Consider the following 21,081-nt stretch of genomic DNA (forward strand, 5'->3'; position numbering starts at 1 on the left):
CTCTGGGACATAAGGGCAGAACAGGGCAAACCACGGGAACAGTGTACCTCTGGAACATCATGATAAAACAGACAGTAATGTAGAAAAAATGTACGGCGACACGTACACCGCATACCCGCTGTCACCTAACACAAGTGCACAACATAGTCATTAAAAAGAGAGAGGGAAGTAGGGACCAAGCCGGCTGTCCTGTGTGTACTTACCACTGAGTACTTAAACCAAATGTGGATGTGTAGTCTCAACCGGAGCCGGCCTCCAATAATGGAGTCTGGCACGTATGGCACTGTTAAGGGAGCAACAGCAACTGGGTAACCAGACCACTGGTCATGTCAGGGTGTACGAAGTATAGCAGGGTACTAAATGGGGGAGCATCATAAATCTGACGATGTGTGAGCATATAAGCTTCCTAATATCAAAGCGTGATGTAACACAATGTGAGCCAACTGAGTCTGGACAATTATTTATTTGTAAGAATATTCATATGCCTATCCCAAGCATGTTTAAATTGTTCTACTGTCTTAGCCTCTACCACCTCTGATGGGAGGCTATTCCACTTATCCACTACCCTTTCTGTGAAGTAATTTTTTTTCTAACATTTCCCTTGAACCTACCTCCCTCCAGTTTCAGTGCATGTCAGTGCAGGTTTGATACAGACCAATCTAGTGAACCCTCGTTGAGTGACACAGATCGCAGAAAAAATGCCAAGGGCACCAATGCACGCAGGCCCCCGACAAATCTACCGACAAATCAAAAAAGAAAATGGGAAAGAGGACATAGTCTTCAATTTGTCGAGTAGAACTCTGAGCTCGACTGAGATGGAAGTCCTCAATAAAGGCTTATCTTTCGTACCCACACACTCCCCTGCTTTATTTGAAGATTGCGTGGATTTGTATAAACCTGGATGGAGATTGAGGCTGCGTGGAAAACTTTGGCTATAATCCTATTACTTCTGCACCCAACCCATCTGTCTCTAAAAAGAGCTCGTTTGATCCAGTATCCACCAACTTGTCCATTAAAAGCTTTCTAATAAGAGGGAATCCCACAGCAATCTGTCTACAGTGGAACGTCAATCCTTGAAATCACTTGCAATCACTTACAGCGACATCGTCATAAGAACTGCCAATAAAGTTGGTGCGATCGTTGTGCAGGACCTATCAGATTACAAGAAGGAAGTATTCCGGCAATTGGATGATAACAGGACGTATGGCAGACTGCCCAATGATCTAACCACACTATTCAAAAGAGAATTTGATCAGTTCTTGGCAGAGGCTGTGTTTGCTAACATCATCCCGGACCAAATACGTAACATTCTCACCACAGATTTCCCAAAGGTCCCCATCATGTACACCTTGCGGAAAATACACAAGGATCCTGTTATTCCCCCTGGAAGCGGCCCAATTCCTTGACTTATTTCTGCAACCCATTGTTCAGAAACAACACACTTATTTGAAAGAGATCACAGCATTATTAATTAATCTAGAGGAGCTTTCCCCATTACCATCGAAATAGCATCTGCTTTGCACCATTGATGTTGTCTCACTCTATACCAGCATTCTGCATGCAAGGGATATAGCAGCAGTCAGAAGGGCAGTCCATGACAGTGGAATCTACAGCGGACCTGACATGGACTTCTTTATAAATATTTTTGATCTCGCCCTCGCCCTACTTCTTATTTGATTGTAAATTCTACATCCAAAACTCGGGAGTGGCGATGGGATCTTGTGTCGCCCCCAGTCTGCAAACATTTTGATGTATGAGACCGAAAGAGACCTCTTCTACTCAGATCCCTCAACAGCAGCTCAAATCAAAATGTATTATACTAGATACATTGATGACATCATCCTACTGTGGGATGGCACACAAGAAAGCTTCAACAATTTCATGGAAGGTATCAACGCTACCGACGAGGACATCAAATTTACCACTACCTCCAGCTTTGACACCATAAACTTCCTGGATGTCTGCATTACCCTAACTGAAGATCTACAGCTCCGTACGTCAGTTTACCATAAACCCAGCGACAGAAACACTGCATTACTTGGCAGCAGTTTCCACCCGCCAGCCTCTAAATGGGGTCTCCCATATTCCCAGTTCCTAAGAGCAAGAAGGATATGTTCTGAAAAGTAAGCAGCTGAAATAAAAATCTCTGACATGTCCAAGAAATTCGCAGCAAGGGGCTCCCTGGTCAAATTACTACAGAATACCAATCAAAGGTCCTACAGATGAATAGGGAAGGATTACTCAGACCGAAGAATCCCACCACACAAACCGATAGGATCCTTTGGACACAATGTATCTACAGCCAGTAGTGAACTAGTGAAAGCAGCAAGGAATATGTGGCCACTCATCACTTCTGATCCCAATCTGAGAGCTTCTGAAGAATAGTTCCATCATGCCAACATACAAACGGAGTAAGAACATTAAGGAGTATGTCCTGCACAATAACATATCTGGCCTGAAAGACACTCTACTGACTTCCTTCCTTTAAAAGATTCAAATGTGTTACTTGCAATGGCCTGAAGACCGGAGACTACTTTTTGCATTCGGATCCCGATTCGACATCCACTCACTTGCAGCAGCCAATATGTGGTGTACTACATCCAGTCCCCTGTGGTTCCCTGTATATAGGGAAAATCATCAGAAAGTTTAAGGAGCGGATAGCCCTATACAAATCAAGTATCCTTGCTGCATCTGGCAGCAAAGGCTCTGATCAACTGGTGGCCAGACACTGGAAAACCTTCAACCACAGCTTACCCAGCATGAAATATAAAATGATTGACTGTATTCCGCCCAACTTACGTGGAGGTGACAGAGGACGTGCTCTTCTCCGACTTGAGGCCAAGTGGATTCACAAATTAGACACACTGCAACCACACAGACTAAATGAGATACTTCCCATGGCTTGCTTTCTATAAACTTACATTTGCCATTGAATGTGGGTCTTTAAACATGCCTGTTTCTGACTTTGAGTATGTTGATTCTTCTGGACTATTGTCGGGCTGTTTCATGCAGTAATACTGACTTATGTGATGATATTGTTGCTATGTACAGCACTCCTTTCTCTGACTAAGTTTGCCGTGGTTGCCCCCCTGACATTGCCATATCGGCTCACCATTACTCAGAGCAGCTATTGTGGGGTTTTGTTTCAGCACCTTCACCACTTGGCATTGTCACTCACGGACGGACACAGACTCAGTTGGCTCACATTGTGTTACATCACGCTTTGATATTAGGAAGCTTATATGCTCACACATCGTCAGATTTATGATGCTCCCCCATTTAGTACCCTGCTATACTTCGTACACCCTGACATGACCAGTGGTCTGGTTACTCAGTTGCTTCCTTAACAGTACCATACGTGCCAGACTCCATTATCGGAGGCCAGCTCCGGGTGAGTCTACACATCCACATTTGGTTTAACTACTCAGTTGTACGTACACACAGGACAGCCGGCTGGGTCCCTACATCCCTCTCTCTTTTTCATGACTATGTTGTGCACTTGTGTTAGGTGACAGCGGGTATGCGGTGTCTGTGTCGCCATACATTTTCTCTACATAACTGTCTGTTTTATCATGATGTCACAGAGGTACACTGTTCCTTTAATCACGGTGAGTGGCACACGCCCCCTGGTGATCCTGAACTGGCACCGGAGCACCGTTGATGTCATCAGTACCAAGCCAGGGGACAGCACGGGTGATGAGTGCACTTGATTGCTTTTGCTGTGTATCTATATAATAAGTTGAAGAGTGTGTGTGTGTGTGTGTGTGCGTGTCTGTCTTATTGCAGACACACCATGGCACTCGGAGCCACCAGATTCAGCAACAAGATACCTCTGGACCCGGTGGTGTGCACCTCAAAGCCGTTTTTGGGAAATTTCACTTAGAAATTTTAAAAAAGTTTTAATTTGGCTTCATTGATGATCTGGGAAAAAGATTGACGATCCCGGAAAACCGTTAACGATCCACACCTGTTTTCATTGCTGTCATTGAGTATGAATGACACATTCTAACATTATGGTGAAGGCTTTAAACAATTAGGAATAATTGAGGATATACATAGACCACACAACACACACTCAGGTACACATTGTACATGCGCGCACACACACACACACACACACACACACACACAATACACCACATACGCACACATAGCACACAACACACACACATATATACGTAGCACACCTCACACACTTACACATTGGACAGATAGACTCAACAAAGCACAGACATAACACACCAAATGCAGTACAACACAAAACCATATACACTACAACACACACCCCAAAACAGTAAAACAAACACGCAGAACACACACACTTAAACATTGTGCAGATACAGAAACACACAGAACACACACACTCAAACATTGCCAGGATATGCACAGCACACTCCACACACATATATACATAGTGCACCTCACAAAATTACACATTTGGCAGATACACACAACACACAAGTAACACACCACTCACAGTACAACACACACCCACATTCACTACAACACACACCCAAAAACAGTACAATACACAGAACACACACACTGAAACATTGCACAGATACACACAGCACACTACACACACACACACACATACATATTTATACGTAGCACACCTTACGCACTTACACATTGGGCAGATACACACAACACACACATAACATACCTCTAACAGCACAACACACACCCACATTCACCTCACACACCCAAAAAACAGTACAACACACACTTAAACATTACACAAAGACACAACACACACATACATACACATACTGTATATACTGTATATACATAGCACACCTCACACACTTACACATTGGACAGATACATACAGTACAACACAACCACATACACTACAACACACACACAGAAACAGTACAACACACACAAACACATAAAAAAAGAATTTACCATTTATTTAAGTCTGTACCTAATGTACTGTTTTTTCTTTTTTTTCCATATCCGTCTTTCCAGTCCTCCAGTCTGTCACTGCGCTCCCCGGCCAGTTGCACTGAGAAATCTTTGTCCTGGCCAATGCTCCCAGACTCTTATGGTTCATACAGCGCTGCATGTATTTGTTTGAATGTTATGAGTGTAAGAAGTTGAAGAATAAGACTGAGATGAAGATTTGTCACGTTAAAGTGTACAATTTACTCAATAAATTGTGAAAAAAATATGTGTACATAGAAGTACAATCAAGAAATGAAATTAGGATTTAAAAAATAATTCTGATTCAAACTGATAATTGTTTGGATGGGGGTGGGTTTGCGAAACAAATCTATAGGTGCAGGGGGTATGGATTTTGTGGGCATAATTGGTGTTTGGTACACCTACAGGGGGTCCCCAGTTGATGAGAAATTTTAACTACAGTGTCACCGTAGGGGGATTTCCAATTGGGGTTCAGGTGGTCTTTTAAGGACCCCTACGGTCTCCCTCAGTGATTGACTATCATTAAGGGTGACCGTAGGAGAAGAGACCTACGAGATTGTAAAGGGTCCCTAAAAGACCACCTGGACCCCAACTGGGAATCCCCCTATGATGACACTGTGCGCATCCCATCAATTGAGGACTCCTATTCGGGACAGTCTCTCCCTCCACACCCCCTCACCGCAAGGTCACACCTCAAAATTTCAGGCATGTGGCTGCGCCTCGCGCGAAGGTCCCTCTGGACCTCCAATGACTGGAACACGTCCTGGGTGTCGCAGTCCCTGTTTATCTTAAGGCTGGCATCTCCTATTTTAGGGCAATCCCTGCAGCAGCCACCTACTTTTTCTTGTAAGGAGTGAGATTGGATCAGGACTGTCCTTCTGTAGTAGCCCGTCTCACTGCTTTTCACTGACAAGGGGGATTTCTTCTCCATCACAGCAAGTGCTGCAGGGCTGGCCAATTACTTAGGACAGCGTTTTCAACCAATGTGCCATGGTACACTAGTGGGCCTTAGAGTTGTTAGGTAAAGAGTTCATAGCATCATGTTGGCCGCACAAAATAAATGTGATTTATCCTCTTTAATTACATTAAGTTATTACTAAATGTAGTTTTAATACAAGGCTATATAGTAGTAGTGCTAATACACGTGCTATATAGTAGTAGTAGTTTGTTTATGTATACTCCCCTTTCTCTGCTATATACTACCCTTCTGCATCCAAACACAGCTGCATTATTATTTTCCAACCATGAGCAGGGGAGAGAGAGAGTGTGCAGGAGGAGGAGGAGGAGGAGAAGGAGAGAGAGAAGGTGAGAGCGCAGGAGGAGGAGGAGAGAGAAGGTGAGAGCGCAGGAGGAGGAGAGAGAGAGAAGGTGAGAGCGCAGGAGAGAGAGAGAGAGAAGGCAAGAGCGAGGAGAAGGAGAGCACAGCAGGAGGAATAGAGAGAGAGAAGGCGAGGGGGTGTGGAGGGAGAGACTGACCTGAATAGGAGTGCACCTGCTGAGATTGGTGAACAGGTATGTGCGCCAAAGAAGGACTCAACTTCACCCGTAGGACATTCTATGGTGGACATTAAAGAATAGCTCTCTATAAGAGCTAGCAGGTATCATACAATAAGAGTTATGCAAGTTTTTCAACAATGATTTCACCGTTTGGTTTGGGAAGTGTTTTACCTATTGAGGTAAAACAGTACATACAGTTTGATTTTGTTTCTTATTATTCTAGATCAAAGAGGCTGGCTTCTGGGGTAAGAACTTTGTCATGAGTGGTTCTGATTGTGGTCACATCTTCATCTGGGATCGGTACACAACTGAGCATCTAATGCTCTTAGAAGCAGACAATCATGTTGTAAACTGCCTTCAACCACATCCATATGACCCAAGTAAGTTCTTTCAAATCACCAGCATAATAAAAAAGCAAATATCTGACTGATTGCTATAGTTTCAGCCTGCAAAATTTAGTGACCCCCATGTGCTAATAAAAATCTGCATTATTCAACTATTCAAGATGCAAAGAAGTAGCAATATCAGATATAAATAAATAGTAATAATATAAGATAAAATACATATCACTTTTTACAGACAATACCTCCCGACATCTGTCTTTCGCCACACCTCTGTTTTTCGGCCCTCTTCATCGCTGAATAGACGTCTATAACCTCCCCCTCCCCCCCCCCCACGGGAACGTCCCCAAAAACCCAGGATGTTCCCTCCATCAAGCCACCATCCAGCACAACGCCAAAGTTCTGCCCATGATGAGAGTTATGCAATACTATATCCTCAAGTCTGTCCAGTTGGGTGGCTATGCTGCAGTCTTGTGCTTCGATGTTGAGGCCCTATCATAAGGACCTCTGTTTTTATAAGAATCTCAGTCAGCTGGCACTCATCAACTCTTGAAGCTCAGCTAGACTGCCATTTAGGGTTGTTATTGGGTTCTCAGTGTCTGGAGCAAAGTACAATTACAGTTGTGTATCATCTGCATAGCAGTGGTAGACCAGGCCATGGCACCTAATCATTTCACCCAGTGGCAGCAAAAGTTACTTTAACTTAATTTTGGGAGCACCACCAACCATAAGCTGTACCATAAGGCCCCTTTCACACACACCGGCTGACATCGGCCAAAAGCCGTGCCGTACACAGTAGTTAACTGTAGACAGCATGGTGTCCATTCACATGGGATGGTCACGGCCCGGCCACCCGGTTGCAGCCGGATATCACCACTGGAAGGGACGGCTACTGGGCTGTGGCCATCCCCACCAATGTAAACTTCTGTGCACCACAGCTTGTTGGCCGTGCGAGGTTTCACCGCTCGGCGGCTGCCGGTGTGTGTGAAACAGCCCTAAGAAGACTTAACTATGTATATGTTGGTCTTTACTATCATGTTAATTATTAAGTTAGTGCAGCACAATTTGTTTTTCTGATATCTTCAACAGCTCAGGGTATGAGGCATTAAACCAAAGGATAGATCCTGTGTCCCTATCAGTCCAAGGAAACAGCAGAGTACATGTATGAGCATAATGCAAATTGAGAAGAACTTCGTGCAACAAAGGAGCCAGATTAGAAACAGTGATGCCAGCAGTGCCACGAACCCAGCCGGATAATTGGACCATTGGGTAGCAATATAATAGATGCAAAGGTTAGAAAGTCCCAAGAGTAAAAGGACAAATCATGAAGACAGTCAAAAAGGGTTAGGTATCTGGGATCACAGATAGATATTACCATTGACCCTGGTCTGAAAAGTCAGTAGGGAATGACTTTCTGATCTTTTTCAGACACGTCCCTATGCTGTTCCTGCTTTCTTCTTTTTATAAACCCTTTGTGTGCCAAGTGAATTTGTAAAAATAGTTGTGAAAATTGGCAAGCATTTTTATTCATCATAATGAATGCTTACTTTATGTAGGAAATATAATCCTTTTTTTTTTTACACATTTTTATTTGAATTTACATAACAAATGTGAGCAACGCTGCAATCAAAGGGTTAACGAAGAAAGCAGGAATAGCTTAGAGAAGGGTCTGAAAAAGATCGAGCCATTTTGGAGTAATATTCATCTTAACGATTATAATCCTTCCAAGCCATGGAGGGAGATTACTGGTTAAGTCAGGGAAAGGAGAATATCACCTGCAAAGAGATAATTCATGGGATTGGTATGGTGCACTTGCACACTGCATATATTGGGATGGGATCTTATTTGAGACGCAAGTGCTTTTTAAAAATAATAATATATTTATTAAATGCCTTATACTACAAGTTTATTTATTGAAATGGGACAAAGATCAATGAACACCTTGTTCTTCAATTGAAATTATAGAGCAACTTGCTGTAAGGTACAGATAGCGCGCCTCTGAAAGCACCGGGGCTTGCCAGATTTCCCCCGCTGGCAAATTGGCGCTTCATGTGACTGAGACTCCACTTCAACGAGATGGGCAGGGTTATGGCAGGGAGGGAACATCGTGCGTCACGTCAGGGACCAGCGTCGAGTTGCGTAAACACTGTATATAGGTCGATGAGTTTTGGTGGAGCCTATGTGTTTTGGAAAGAAAAATTGGGGATTAAATCGATAGGCAGCAAATGAAAAAAAAAGTACACACACCCGTTTTTTGTGCCCCAGAAAATTGTAATGAATTGGATACTTCCTTAGTATTATTATTATTATTATTATGGCGTTTTGTGTATGTTACATTATGGTGCAAACATTGACTGTAAATTATAAATTTGTTTTCAGTTTTAGCATCATCTGGTATAGACTACAATATCAAGATTTGGTCACCACTCGAACAAGACAAATCTTTTAACTGGGCCCTTGCTGAAGAGGTAAGACAAGAGTGCAGTTTATACAGTTGTTCTTCAGTGCAATTTAATCTTAATCTGTCTTTACTTAAAATCATATTGATGTCTTTAAAATGGACAACATTTGCTGGACTTTTGTAAAACAAAAATAAATGATTCCTAATATTTTCATTCTACTCCCAGCAGTGTCATGAATGATTTTATGTGCCTGGCCCGCGGGGATTCTTATTAGTGTAGATCAGGCATTCCCAACCACAGTCCTCAAGGCACACCAACAGTGCAGGTTTTAGTGATATCCAGGCTTCAGCACAGATGGTTTAATCAGAATCCCTCAGATACTAATTAAGTCACCTGTGCTCAAGCCTGGATATCTACAAAACCTGCACTGTTGGTGTGCCTTGAGGACCGTGGTTGGGAATGCCTGGTCTAGACTATCATTGACTGTAGAAATACACTGGCAGCGAAGAAGTGTGTGTACACCAATTAGAAAAAGTATTTCTAGAACAAGCAACTTGCATGACGTAGTTATTAGTCTACTGTACTACTCAACCAAAGGAAGTTTCAGAATCAGCTTTATTGGCCAGGTATACTTGCGTATACTAGGAATTAGATTTGGATTGCTGTGTAACAGTCAGGTTGGGAACAAGTAAAACAGTGACAGTACAGATATATAGAGTATCACATGTACAGATATACACTAGACGTATCCTGATGAGGGACACGGACATGGGGAACATATATTTACTGAGCTGCACAGCACCCAGGCAGCCATTCAGAGGCGCCACTTGGTGATTACACCAGCCAGATAGGTAGCAAGTAAAACAGTACAGATATAGAACACGACAGGGGTGACACAAGGTACATATTTGGTTAGTGGCACAGGTCCTAGGCAGCCATCAGCGGCGCCATCTTGACATTGCTACACGCAGGGCAGTAGTGGAGGGGCTCAACAGGCCATCTCCCCTTCAGCACGTCACAGCAATTAGCTTGGATGGATCCAGAGGCTGTCCTGCTGTGGGAGCAGCATGCCAGGGGCTCTGGCTGGAGCTGCGACTGGAGGGAGAGACAGAGCCAGCGTGGGTGGGGCTGCGGTGGTGAGTAGAGGGTGAGTCAGTGAGGGCCGAAGTTAGACCCTCTTTGGCCCGTGTCCTGGAGCCATACTTCCTCCATAAGGGTCCTCCTGGGAAGCTGAGTTCACCCAGCGATGGGACATCCTGTGGGGTCTGATGCGCTTCACAAAGGGGCCTGCATGCTGGGAGTCTCCACTGCAGTGCAGGCCAGCATGGTCCACCTCTGTAGGCCAGGATCCTCCTCTCTGCATTGGCATCTGCCCAAGGGTGGAGTGGTCGGGGGTCCTGCTGGCCAGGATGTTCCCAGGGACCGGCAAGGGATCCTCAGGCTACTTGTACCACTGCATCAGAGAGTCGTCCTGGGGGCCGCGGCTGTGATGTTGCCTGTCTCCCGCTCCATCCTCCCCATCTCAGGTAGGACGCCACGTCTAGCGCTGGGGGAACACGGCACTCCTCCGCACTCTCCGCCTCCATGCTCCCTTGTCATCCATGCTGAGCTCCTCTTTCTCCGAGTGGAAGACCGGAGCTCTCCTGCATGCGACCATCCCTGGGGACAAAATGACTAGGGGTCCCCCTATTTTGAGAACCAGCACCGGGCCCAACCAGCCAAAAACTTCAGAATGGGTCCAATGGAGGCATGCTGTAAATTACTATTCACTTATCTAAGTCAGCTAAAATTGTATTTGGTGTAGTCAAAAAAGTATTCCAGGTTGATTATGTTTGCTTATTTATTCCAATGTCATTTATTATGTTTTTTTTTTATATTTACTTATGGACATTCAGGTTATATCACGCAATGAACTTATGTTGGAGGAGACTCGAAATACCATTACAGTCCCAGCATCTTTTATGCTACGGATGCTGGCTTCATTAAACCATATAAGGACAGGTAAGCTATATAATGTGATTTAGAATAGAAAGTATATACAGTATAAGGAGATGCAGTCAGAATCCAGGCTGTCACGATGCCAGCATTCAATATACGGACGCTGGCACCCTGAAAGCCTTCAGAAGACCAGTTCTGAAACTACAAAAGATTCAGGATGCTGACGCCGGAATACCAACAGTTTGCATCCAATCAGTGAGTATGTGGAGAGTGTTAGTGTCAGGACCGGGAAGGGAGCTTTATGTTGCTTTATGTTTAGGCACTAGTGGGGGAATTTGGAGTTTGGTTGCAGAGATGAGAAGGTTAGGGTTTGGTTGTAGGGTGTGGAGGTTAGGTTTAGGCACTTAGCAAGGGTGGTTACGGTAAGGCTGTGTGTGAGGAGGGTAAGGTAAGGTTGCTGGAAGGAAGGGTTCGGGAGAGCAAGGGGATGGTAAGTATACCCTGTTGGGATTTCCTCCTTTGGGATGCTGGCATTGGTATTCTGAGTGCCGGCATCCTGACTGCCATCATCTGTATGTATCCCAGTATAAGCACAGCATGAACTAAATAGTTACATAGTAACATAGTTACATAGTAGGTGAGGCTAAATACAACAAACCTATGTTTAAATGCCCATAGAATCTTATTAACCATATATTATTGAGAAGCATTATTTTCTACAATTGCCTAATGGAAATACTTATGAATGTATACAAACCACCTATCATATCTGCAATTAGCCCATCAGCAATGGCTTGTAGTGCATGATAAATATACATAAATGTAAGATTTTCCATTAAGTGGATGATACGCTGACATGCTACAGGAAAAATGTGTTCAATGCATATTCAGGACAGAGATAACCTTATATGCAAATTGGGGATTTGTATTGATGGCGGGTTTTCCAAATGTTGAGGTATGGAAATGTTTTCTTTTTAAATTAGATTTACAGTTTTATTTCAAATAAATTTAAAGCTACAGTATCTGCTTGCATAGATTGGGTGACCTGCATCTGTCTGCAGGCAGGGCCGGATTATAATGGGGGCACAAGGGGTCAGTACCCCTGGGTCCCCCTCTAGCTAGGGGCTCCCTGTGGTTGGCATGTATTTAAAAAAAAATTATTTTTTTATTTTTATTTTTATTTTAGCTAAAGGTTTTGTGCATGGGAGTGGGGTAGTGCGGCAGCTTCACCTATCTGCCAACGTGACAACGATTAATGGTGCTGAGCATCGGGAGCCAAGGCGCACTGATTGCACATTACTGGGAGTTGACTAAGTCCCACGACACTTTTCGCCAGAGGGCAGCGTTTGTGCTTAGCTCTGATTGGTGGAGCTCATTACATGCTTCTCAGGCCCATGGAGAACAGCAGCAGCCTAGTCATGGGAGGGTTTTTAATCAGAGGCATCACTGGGACTGTGAGGTCTCCTACAGAGTAAGGTGCAGAGGGACAAACACAGACTTTTCATGTATTATGTATGTATGTGTACACATATATATATATATATATATATATATATAAATAAATAGATACGCGGTTACTGGCACTCCAAGATACACATGACAACTGCCCGGGTGCTGCACTCAAAGAAATGGTTCTATCCTTGAAAACTGAGTAAAATCCGAAATGTTGGAGCTGATTGCGTCATTTTTGTGATGTCCAAAGGAGTGCCACTTTCCACACATATCTATCTATCTATCTATCTATCTATCTATCTATCTATCTATCTCTCTCTCTCTCTCTCTCTCTCTCTCTCTCTCTCTCTCTCTCTCTCTCTCTCTCTCTCTCTGTGTATATATATATATATATATATCCCCTGCAGTTACCCATTGACCAAGTTTATACTGCATTTACTCTGTGTTTTGACAGTGTAATATTCTCCCATGCAGTTTGCGGCCAGTAATGACCAGGGCAAGGGGGGCCCCCTGTCTAAAGTGCCCCGGGCCCCCCGAAGGCTTAATCTGGCACTGTCTGCAGGTACCTGTGACCTTAAGGTATACACGGTGCTATATATTGGTGCGAAGAAATGCGCACTCCCACGCAATTTACATCGCACCGCACATAAAGTATGTACTGCCCGTACTTTTTGAACCACATTGCATTGCATCTAGTTCAAAATGCATACTGCTTTAGCACATCGAACGCATTTTGAACATAATGCAATGTAGTTCTAAAAAAAAAATCTAGTTTAACCCCTTCCCGACATTTGACGTATATATACGTCATGGCCGGGATGTACTTCCCGACACATGACGTATATATACGTCATGACTTTAAACTGTCCCCGCGTCTATAGACGCGGGGACAGAGGGACGATGTCTGCTGTCCCTGACAGCAGACATGTCCCTGCATGCCCAGGGGGGGCTGCGATGCCGCCCCCCCGTCGGCGATCGCTGTGATTGGCTGTTCAGTGTGAACAGCCATTCACAGCGTTTTCCTGTGTTACCGGCGAATCAGACGCTCGGTAACACAGGTGTCAATCACCGTCGGGCGTCAGGGGGCATGAGGGGGTCATCGGTGACGACGACACCTCACCCCACCTGCCCCCAAGGCTGTGATTGGTCCGTGGGACCCACGGACCAATCACAGCCAAGGCGCGTGATTTAAACTAACGGTGACTGCACTGCAGACGCCATTTCGGTCTGGAATTGCGTGCAGAGCGGTCACCGTGCCAATCTGTCGTGATACATACCTGATCCTTGTCTGAAACTTACCTGATCACCGCTGATCACCGCTGGTAGCGTGCTGCCAGCAGCTGGATACTTCCTGGATCTTGTGACTTCTGTGTGTGCTGCTGCTGCAGTGTCATAGAGTCACAGATCGTGAGAGATAGGGACAGATAGTTACAGAGAGTGATAGAGAGTGCTATATTTTGTGTTTGCTGCACCCCCTTTTGTGCTGATCACTATATCTGAGGTGATCAGCAACTTTTTGGGGGTGCAGAGTTTTTTTTTTTATATATATACCTGTCAGTTGCAGCAAAGGTTGTGCTGCCTGTGCAACTGACTGCTGCACCCCCCTGCTGCCCCCCCTTTTGTGCTGATTGTGCTGATTAATTAACTGATCAGCAACTTTTTGGGGGTCCAGGTTTTTTTTTTTATATATATATACCTGTCAGTTGCACCAAAGGTTGTGCTGCGTGTGCAACTGACTGCTGCCCCCCCTGCTGCCCCCCCTTTTGTGCTGGTCAGTTTAAATTAATTAATCAGCAACTTTTTGGGGGTCCAGGTTTTTTTTTTTATATATATACCCTGTCAGGTTGTGTGTCTGCTGCCCCTCACTGCTAATCAGTTTTGCATCACTGCATCACTGATCTGCGTTTTTTTTTGGAGGGTTTTGTTTTTACACCCACGTTGCTTGTGTGGGTGTCCTGTGGCCGCTGAGCGCTGATCAGTGACGTACAATCACTGAACAGCATTTTTGGCACAGGGTTGATATCATTTTTTTTCTGCAGTTTTTTTAAATTGTTTTTTTTTTTGGAGAGTGCTGTGGAAATTTTTTTTCAATTGTTTTTACACCCACGTTGCTTTTGTGGGTGTCCTGTGGCCGCTGATCAGTGATGTACAATCACTGAACAGCATTTTTGGCACAGGTTGATATCATTTTTTTTCTGCAGTTTTTTTTAAATTGTTTTTTTTTTGTTTTTACACCCACGTTGTTTTTGTGGGTGTCCTGTTGCCTTTGAGCGCTGTTCAGTGACGGACGTTACTGACCAACATCTGTGCTCAATTTTTGGCGCAGGACCTTTTTTTTTATTTTTTTAACCCCTTCAATTTTTTTTTTTTTTTTATTGGGATCAAATTCCTGTATAAAGTATATTTTTTTTCTGCACTACATACACACTACACACTACATACCCCCCGTGTTGAAATAAAGTTTGTACCCCCCCTACACTATACACGTGTTGAAACATTACACTTACAGAAACACAAAAATAAAAATGGCATCCCAAATGTCATCCCAAATGTCATCCCAGTCATCCAGAAGAATGTATTCAGCGGAGGAGGCATATGCCATGCTTGCCTCTGACTCTGACACAGCCAGTGATGCAAGCGGGGAATTTGAAGGATTCGCCTTAAGCTCCTCTTCCTCCTCTGCTGATGAGGGACCCCCTCAAAGACGCCCCCGTAGAGCAGCTGAGACCCCCCCCCAAATGATTGATCCCGTATTTACCCCACCACCAGACAATTTTGAGCCCCAGGTTCCTGAGTTTTTGGCCATCCCAGGAATCCAATTTGATTCCACAGGTCTCAGAGAAATTGACTTTTTCAAATTATTTTTCTCTGATGATTTTATAAATTTAATGGTGGACCAAACTAATTTATATGCCCAGCAGTTTATTGCTCAAAACCCCACGTCATCATTTGCTAGGTGGACCCCTGTAGATGCAGTAGAGATGATGACGTTTTGGGGTCTGGTGTTACATATGGGCATAGTAAAAAAGCCAGAAATTAGGCAATATTGGAGTACAGATGTTCTGTACAGCACCCCATTTTACCGTATGGCCATGGCCCGGACTCGTTTTGAGATAATCCTTAAATTTTTACATTACACCGATAATACACTGTGCCCACCCAGAGATGATCCCACCTTTGACCGGCTATTCAAAGTCAGGCCGGTCATTGATCATTTCAGTGCCAAATTTGCAGAGATGTACATCCCTGAAAAATTTATTTGTATTGACGAGTCCCTTATACATTTTAAAGGAAGGGTTAAATTCCGCCAGTACCTTCCCAGTAAGAGGGCAAGGTATGGCATAAAAATGTATAAGCTGTGTGAAAGCACCTCAGGGTACACCCACAGGTTTAGGGTATATGAAGGGAAGGATTCAATAATTGAACCGCCAGAATGCCCCCCCTCCCTCGTAGGTGTTAGTGGAAAAATTGTCTGGGATTTAGTGCACCCCTTCCTGGATAAAGGTTATCACCTCTATGTGGATAACTTTTACACTAGCATCCCCCTGTTTAAGGCCCTTGGTTCAAGAGGTACAGCAGCTTGCGGTACTGTGCGTAAGAACCAAAGAGGCCTCCCAAAAACGCACATTGCCCAAGTAATGAGAAGGGGTGAAAGCAGGGGAATATGCACCGAAAATATGTTGTTGGTCAAATATAAGGACAAGAGGGATGTCCTTATACTGACAACAATTCATGGAGACAGTACCACCTCCATCCCTGTACGAGGTACAAGTACCCACACCTCAAAACCTAATTGTATCCTAGATTACAATAGGTACATGGGCGGAGTGGATCTTTCAGATCAGGTACTGAAGCCGTACAGTGCCCTGCGGAAAAAAAAAATCTGGTACAAGAAGCTGGCCGTGTATATCATCCAGATGGCACTGTATAACGCTTACGTGCTATTCCGTTCTACCAGCCAGAGGGGGACATTTATGCACTTTCAAGAGGAAGTCATAAAGGGCCTAATATTTGGGAACCAGCAGGCAGAGGGCCCCAGTACTTCTAGTACTGGCCCCCGTATTGTACCAGGGCAGCATTTTCCTAACGAAATCCCCTCCACTGCAAGAAAGGGCAGGACACAAAAAAGGTGCAAAGTTTGCTATAAAAAGGGAATAAGAAATGAAACTATTTTCCACTGTGAAACTTGCCCCGACAAACCCGGCCTATGTATAAAGGAGTGTTTTAAAATATACCACACATCTATGGATTATTAGGTTCATCATTTCACCGTGCTTCGGGGGTCTTGCTAATGCCACATAGCACCCACCATTCATTCCACCAGAATCTGCTGCAAAATCCAAAAATCACTCCTTCCCTTCTGAGTCCTGCCATGCACCCAACTGGTATTTGTTGGTCACATATGAGGCATTGCCATACTCGGGAGAAATTGGGGCACAGATTTTGGGGTGCTTTTTCTCCTTCATACCTTCTGAAAATGAAAAATTTTGAGCAAGAACTGCATTTTTGTGTAGAAAATTGTAATTTTTCATTTGCACTGCCCAGTTGTATCAAAATTGGTGAAACCCCTGGGGGTTTGAAATGTACACTATACCCCTAGATGAATTCCCTGAGGGGTGTAGTTTGCAAAATGGGGTCACTTGTGGGGGGGTTCCACTGTATTGGTGCTTTGGGGGTCTTGCTAATGCGACATAGCACCCACCAACATTCCACCAGAATCTGTGCTGCAAAATCCAAATATCACTCCTTCCCTTCTGAGTCCTGCCACTTTTTGGTCACACATGAGGCATTGCCGTACTCGGGAGAAATTGGGGCACAGATTTTGGGGTGCTTTGTCTCCTTCCTTCCTTGGGAAAATGAAAAATTTTGAGCCAGAACTGCATTTTTTGTGTAAAAAATTTAATTTTTCATTTTCACTGCCCAGTTGTACCACAATTGGTGAAACCCCTGGGGGTTTGAAATGTACACTATACCCCTAGATGAATTCCCTGAGGGGTGTAGTTTGCAAAATGGGGTCACTTGTGGGGGGGTTCCACTGTATTGGTGCTTTGGGGGTCTTGCTAATGCGACATAGCACCCACCAACATTCCACCAGAATCTGAGCTGCAAAATCCAAAAATCACTCCTTCCCTTCTGAGTCCTGCCATGCACCCAAATGGTATTTTTTGGTCACATGTGAGGCATTGCCGTACTCGGGAGAAATTGGGGCACAGATTTTGGGGTGCTTTGTCTCCTTCATTCCTTGTGAAAATGAAAAATTTTGAGCCAGAACTGCATTTTTGTGTAAAAAATTAAATTTTTCATTTTCACTGCCCAGTTGTACCACAATTGGTGAAACCCCTGGGGGTTTGAAATGTACACTATATACCCCTAGATGAATTCCCTGAGGGGTGTAGTTTGCAAAATGGGGTCACTTGTGGGGGGGTTCCACTGTATTGGTGCTTGGGGGGTCTTGCTAATGCGACATAGCACCCACCAACATTCCACCAGAATCTGAGCTGCAAAATCCAAAAATCACTCCTTCCCTTCTGAGTCCTGCCATGCACCCAAATGGTATTTTTTGGTCACATGTGAGGCATTGCCGTACTCGGGAGAAATTGGGGCACAGATTTTGGGGTGCTTTGTCTCCTTCATTCCTTGTGAAAATGAAAAATTTTGAGCCAGAACTGCATTTTTGTGTAAAAAATTTAATTTTTCATTTTCACTGCCCAGTTGTACCACAATTGGTGAAACCCCTGGGGGTTTGAAATGTACACTATACCCCTAGATGAATTCCCTGAGGGGTGTAGTTTGCAAAATGGGGTCACTTGTGGGGGGGTTCCACTGTATTGGTGCTTTGGGGGTCTTGCTAATGCGACATAGCACCCACCAACATTCCACCAGAATCTGAGCTGCAAAATCCAAAAATCACTCCTTCCCTTCTGAGTCCTGCCATGCACCCAAATGGTATTTTTTGGTCACATGTGAGGCATTGCCGTACTCGGGAGAAATTGGGGCACAGATTTTGGGGTGCTTTGTCTCCTTCATTCCTTGTGAAAATGAAAAATTTTGAGCCAGAACTGCATTTTTGTGTAAAAAATTTAATTTTTCATTTTCACTGCCCAGTTGTACCACAATTGGTGAAACCCCTGGGGGTTTGAAATGTACACTATACCCCTAGATGAATTCCCTGAGGGGTGTAGTTTGCAAAATGGGGTCACTTGTGGGGGGGTTCCACTGTATTGGTGCTTGGGGGGTCTTGCTAATGCGACATAGCACCCACCAACATTCCACCAGAATCTGAGCTGCAAAATCCAAAAATCACTCCTTCCCTTCTGAGTCCTGCCATGCACCCAAATGGTATTTTTTGGTCACATGTGAGGCATTGCCGTACTCGGGAGAAATTGGGGCACAGATTTTGGGGTGCTTTGTCTCCTTCATTCCTTGTGAAAATGAAAAATTTTGAGCCAGAACTGCATTTTTGTGTAAAAAATTTAATTTTTCATTTTCACTGCCCAGTTGTACCACAATTGGTGAAACCCCTGGGGGTTTGAAATGTACACTATACCCCTAGATGAATTCCCTGAGGGGTGTAGTTTGCAAAATGGGGTCACTTGTGGGGGGGTTCCACTGTATTGGTGCTTGGGGGGTCTTGCTAATGCGACATAGCACCCACCAACATTCCACCAGAATCTGAGCTGCAAAATCCAAAAATCACTCCTTCCCTTCTGAGTCCTGCCATGCACCCAAATGGTATTTTTTGGTCACATGTGAGGCATTGCCATACTCGGGAGAAATTGGGGAACAGATTTTGGGGTGCTTTGTCTCCTTCATTCCTTGTGAAAATGAAAAATTGAGCCAGAACTGCATTTTTGTGTAAAAAATGTAATTTTTCATTTGCACAGCCCAGTTGTATCAAAATTGGTGAAACCCCTGGGGGTTTGAAATGTACACTATACCCCTAGATGAATTCCCTGAGGGGTGTAGTTTGCAAAATGGGGTCACTTGTGGGGGGGTTCCACTGTATTGGTGCTTTGGGGGTCTTGCTAATGCGACATAGCACCCACCAACATTCCACCAGAATCTGAGCTGCAAAATCCAAAAATCACTCCTTCCCTTCTGAGTCCTGCCATGCACCCAAATGGTATTTTTTGGTCACATGTGAGGCATTGCCGTACTCGGGAGAAATTGGGGCACAGATTTTGGGGTGCTTTGTCTCCTTCATTCCTTGTGAAAATGAAAAATTTTGAGCCAGAACTGCATTTTTGTGTAAAAAATGTAATTTTTCATTTTCACTGCCCAGTTGTACCACAATTGGTGAAACCCCTGGGGGTTTGAAATGTACACTATACCCCTAGATGAATTCCCTGAGGGGTGTAGTTTGCAAAATGGGGTCACTTGTGGGGGGGTTCCACTGTATTGGTGCTTGGGGGGTCTTGCTAATGCGACATAGCACCCACCAACATTCCACCAGAATCTGAGCTGCAAAATCCAAAAATCACTCCTTCCCTTCTGAGTCCTGCCATGCACCCAAATGGTATTTTTTGGTCACATGTGAGGCATTGCCGTACTCGGGAGAAATTGGGGCACAGATTTTGGGGTGCTTTGTCTCCTTCATTCCTTGTGAAAATGAAAAATTTTGAGCCAGAACTGCATTTTTGTGTAAAAAATTTAATTTTTCATTTTCACTGCCCAGTTGTACCACAATTGGTGAAACCCCTGGGGGTTTGAAATGTACACTATACCCCTAGATGAATTCCCTGAGGGGTGTAGTTTGCAAAATGGGGTCACTTGTGGGGGGGTTCCACTGTATTGGTGCTTGGGGGGTCTTGCTAATGCGACATAGCACCCACCAACATTCCACCAGAATCTGAGCTGCAAAATCCAAAAATCACTCCTTCCCTTCTGAGTCCTGCCATGCACCCAAATGGTATTTTTTGGTCACATGTGAGGCATTGCCATACTCGGGAGAAATTAGGGGAACAGATTTTGGGGTGCTTGGTCTCCTTCATTCCTTGTGAAAATGAAAAATTTTGAGCCAGAACTGCATTTTTGTGTAAAAAATGTAATTTTTCATTTGCACAGCCCAGTTGTATCAAAATTGGTGAAACCCCTGGGGGTTTGAAATGTACACTATACCCCTAGATGAATTCCCTGAGGGGTGTAGTTTGCAAAATGGGGTCACTTGTGGGGGGGTTCCACTGTATTGGTGCTTGGGGGGTCTTGCTAATGCGACATAGCACCCACCAACATTCCACCAGAATCTGAGCTGCAAAATCCAAAAATCACTCCTTCCCTTCTGAGTCCTGCCATGCACCCAAATGGTATTTTTTGGTCACATGTGAGGCATTGCCGTACTCGGGAGAAATTGGGGCACAGATTTTGGGGTGCTTTGTCTCCTTCATTCCTTGTGAAAATGAAAAATTTTGAGCCAGAACTGCATTTTTGTGTAAAAAATGTAATTTTTCATTTGTACAGCCCAGTTGTATCAAAATTGGTGAAACCCCTGGGGGTTTGAAATGTACACTATACCCCTAGATGAA

The 21,081-nt window shown here is 44.2% G+C and overlaps 1 protein-coding gene across 3 annotated transcripts in view; it reads left to right on the plus strand.

Moving 5' to 3' along the window:
• Positions 1-21,081, plus strand: part of DCAF6 (DDB1 and CUL4 associated factor 6) — a 345,809-nt gene that overhangs the window by 320,791 nt on the left and 3,937 nt on the right. For all 3 annotated transcript variants that reach the window (XM_083173172.1, XM_083173173.1, XM_083173174.1), the window contains 3 exons: positions 6,650-6,806; positions 9,147-9,235; positions 11,065-11,170. In XM_083173172.1, coding sequence (XP_083029298.1) covers positions 6,650-6,806; positions 9,147-9,235; positions 11,065-11,170 — 352 coding nt within the window. The remainder of the gene's footprint in view (positions 1-6,649; positions 6,807-9,146; positions 9,236-11,064; positions 11,171-21,081) is intronic.

Source organism: Crinia signifera, chromosome 2 (genome assembly GCF_055691185.1).
Source record: "Crinia signifera chromosome 2, ASM5569118v1, whole genome shotgun sequence".
Taxonomy (NCBI): Eukaryota; Metazoa; Chordata; class Amphibia; order Anura; family Myobatrachidae; genus Crinia; species Crinia signifera.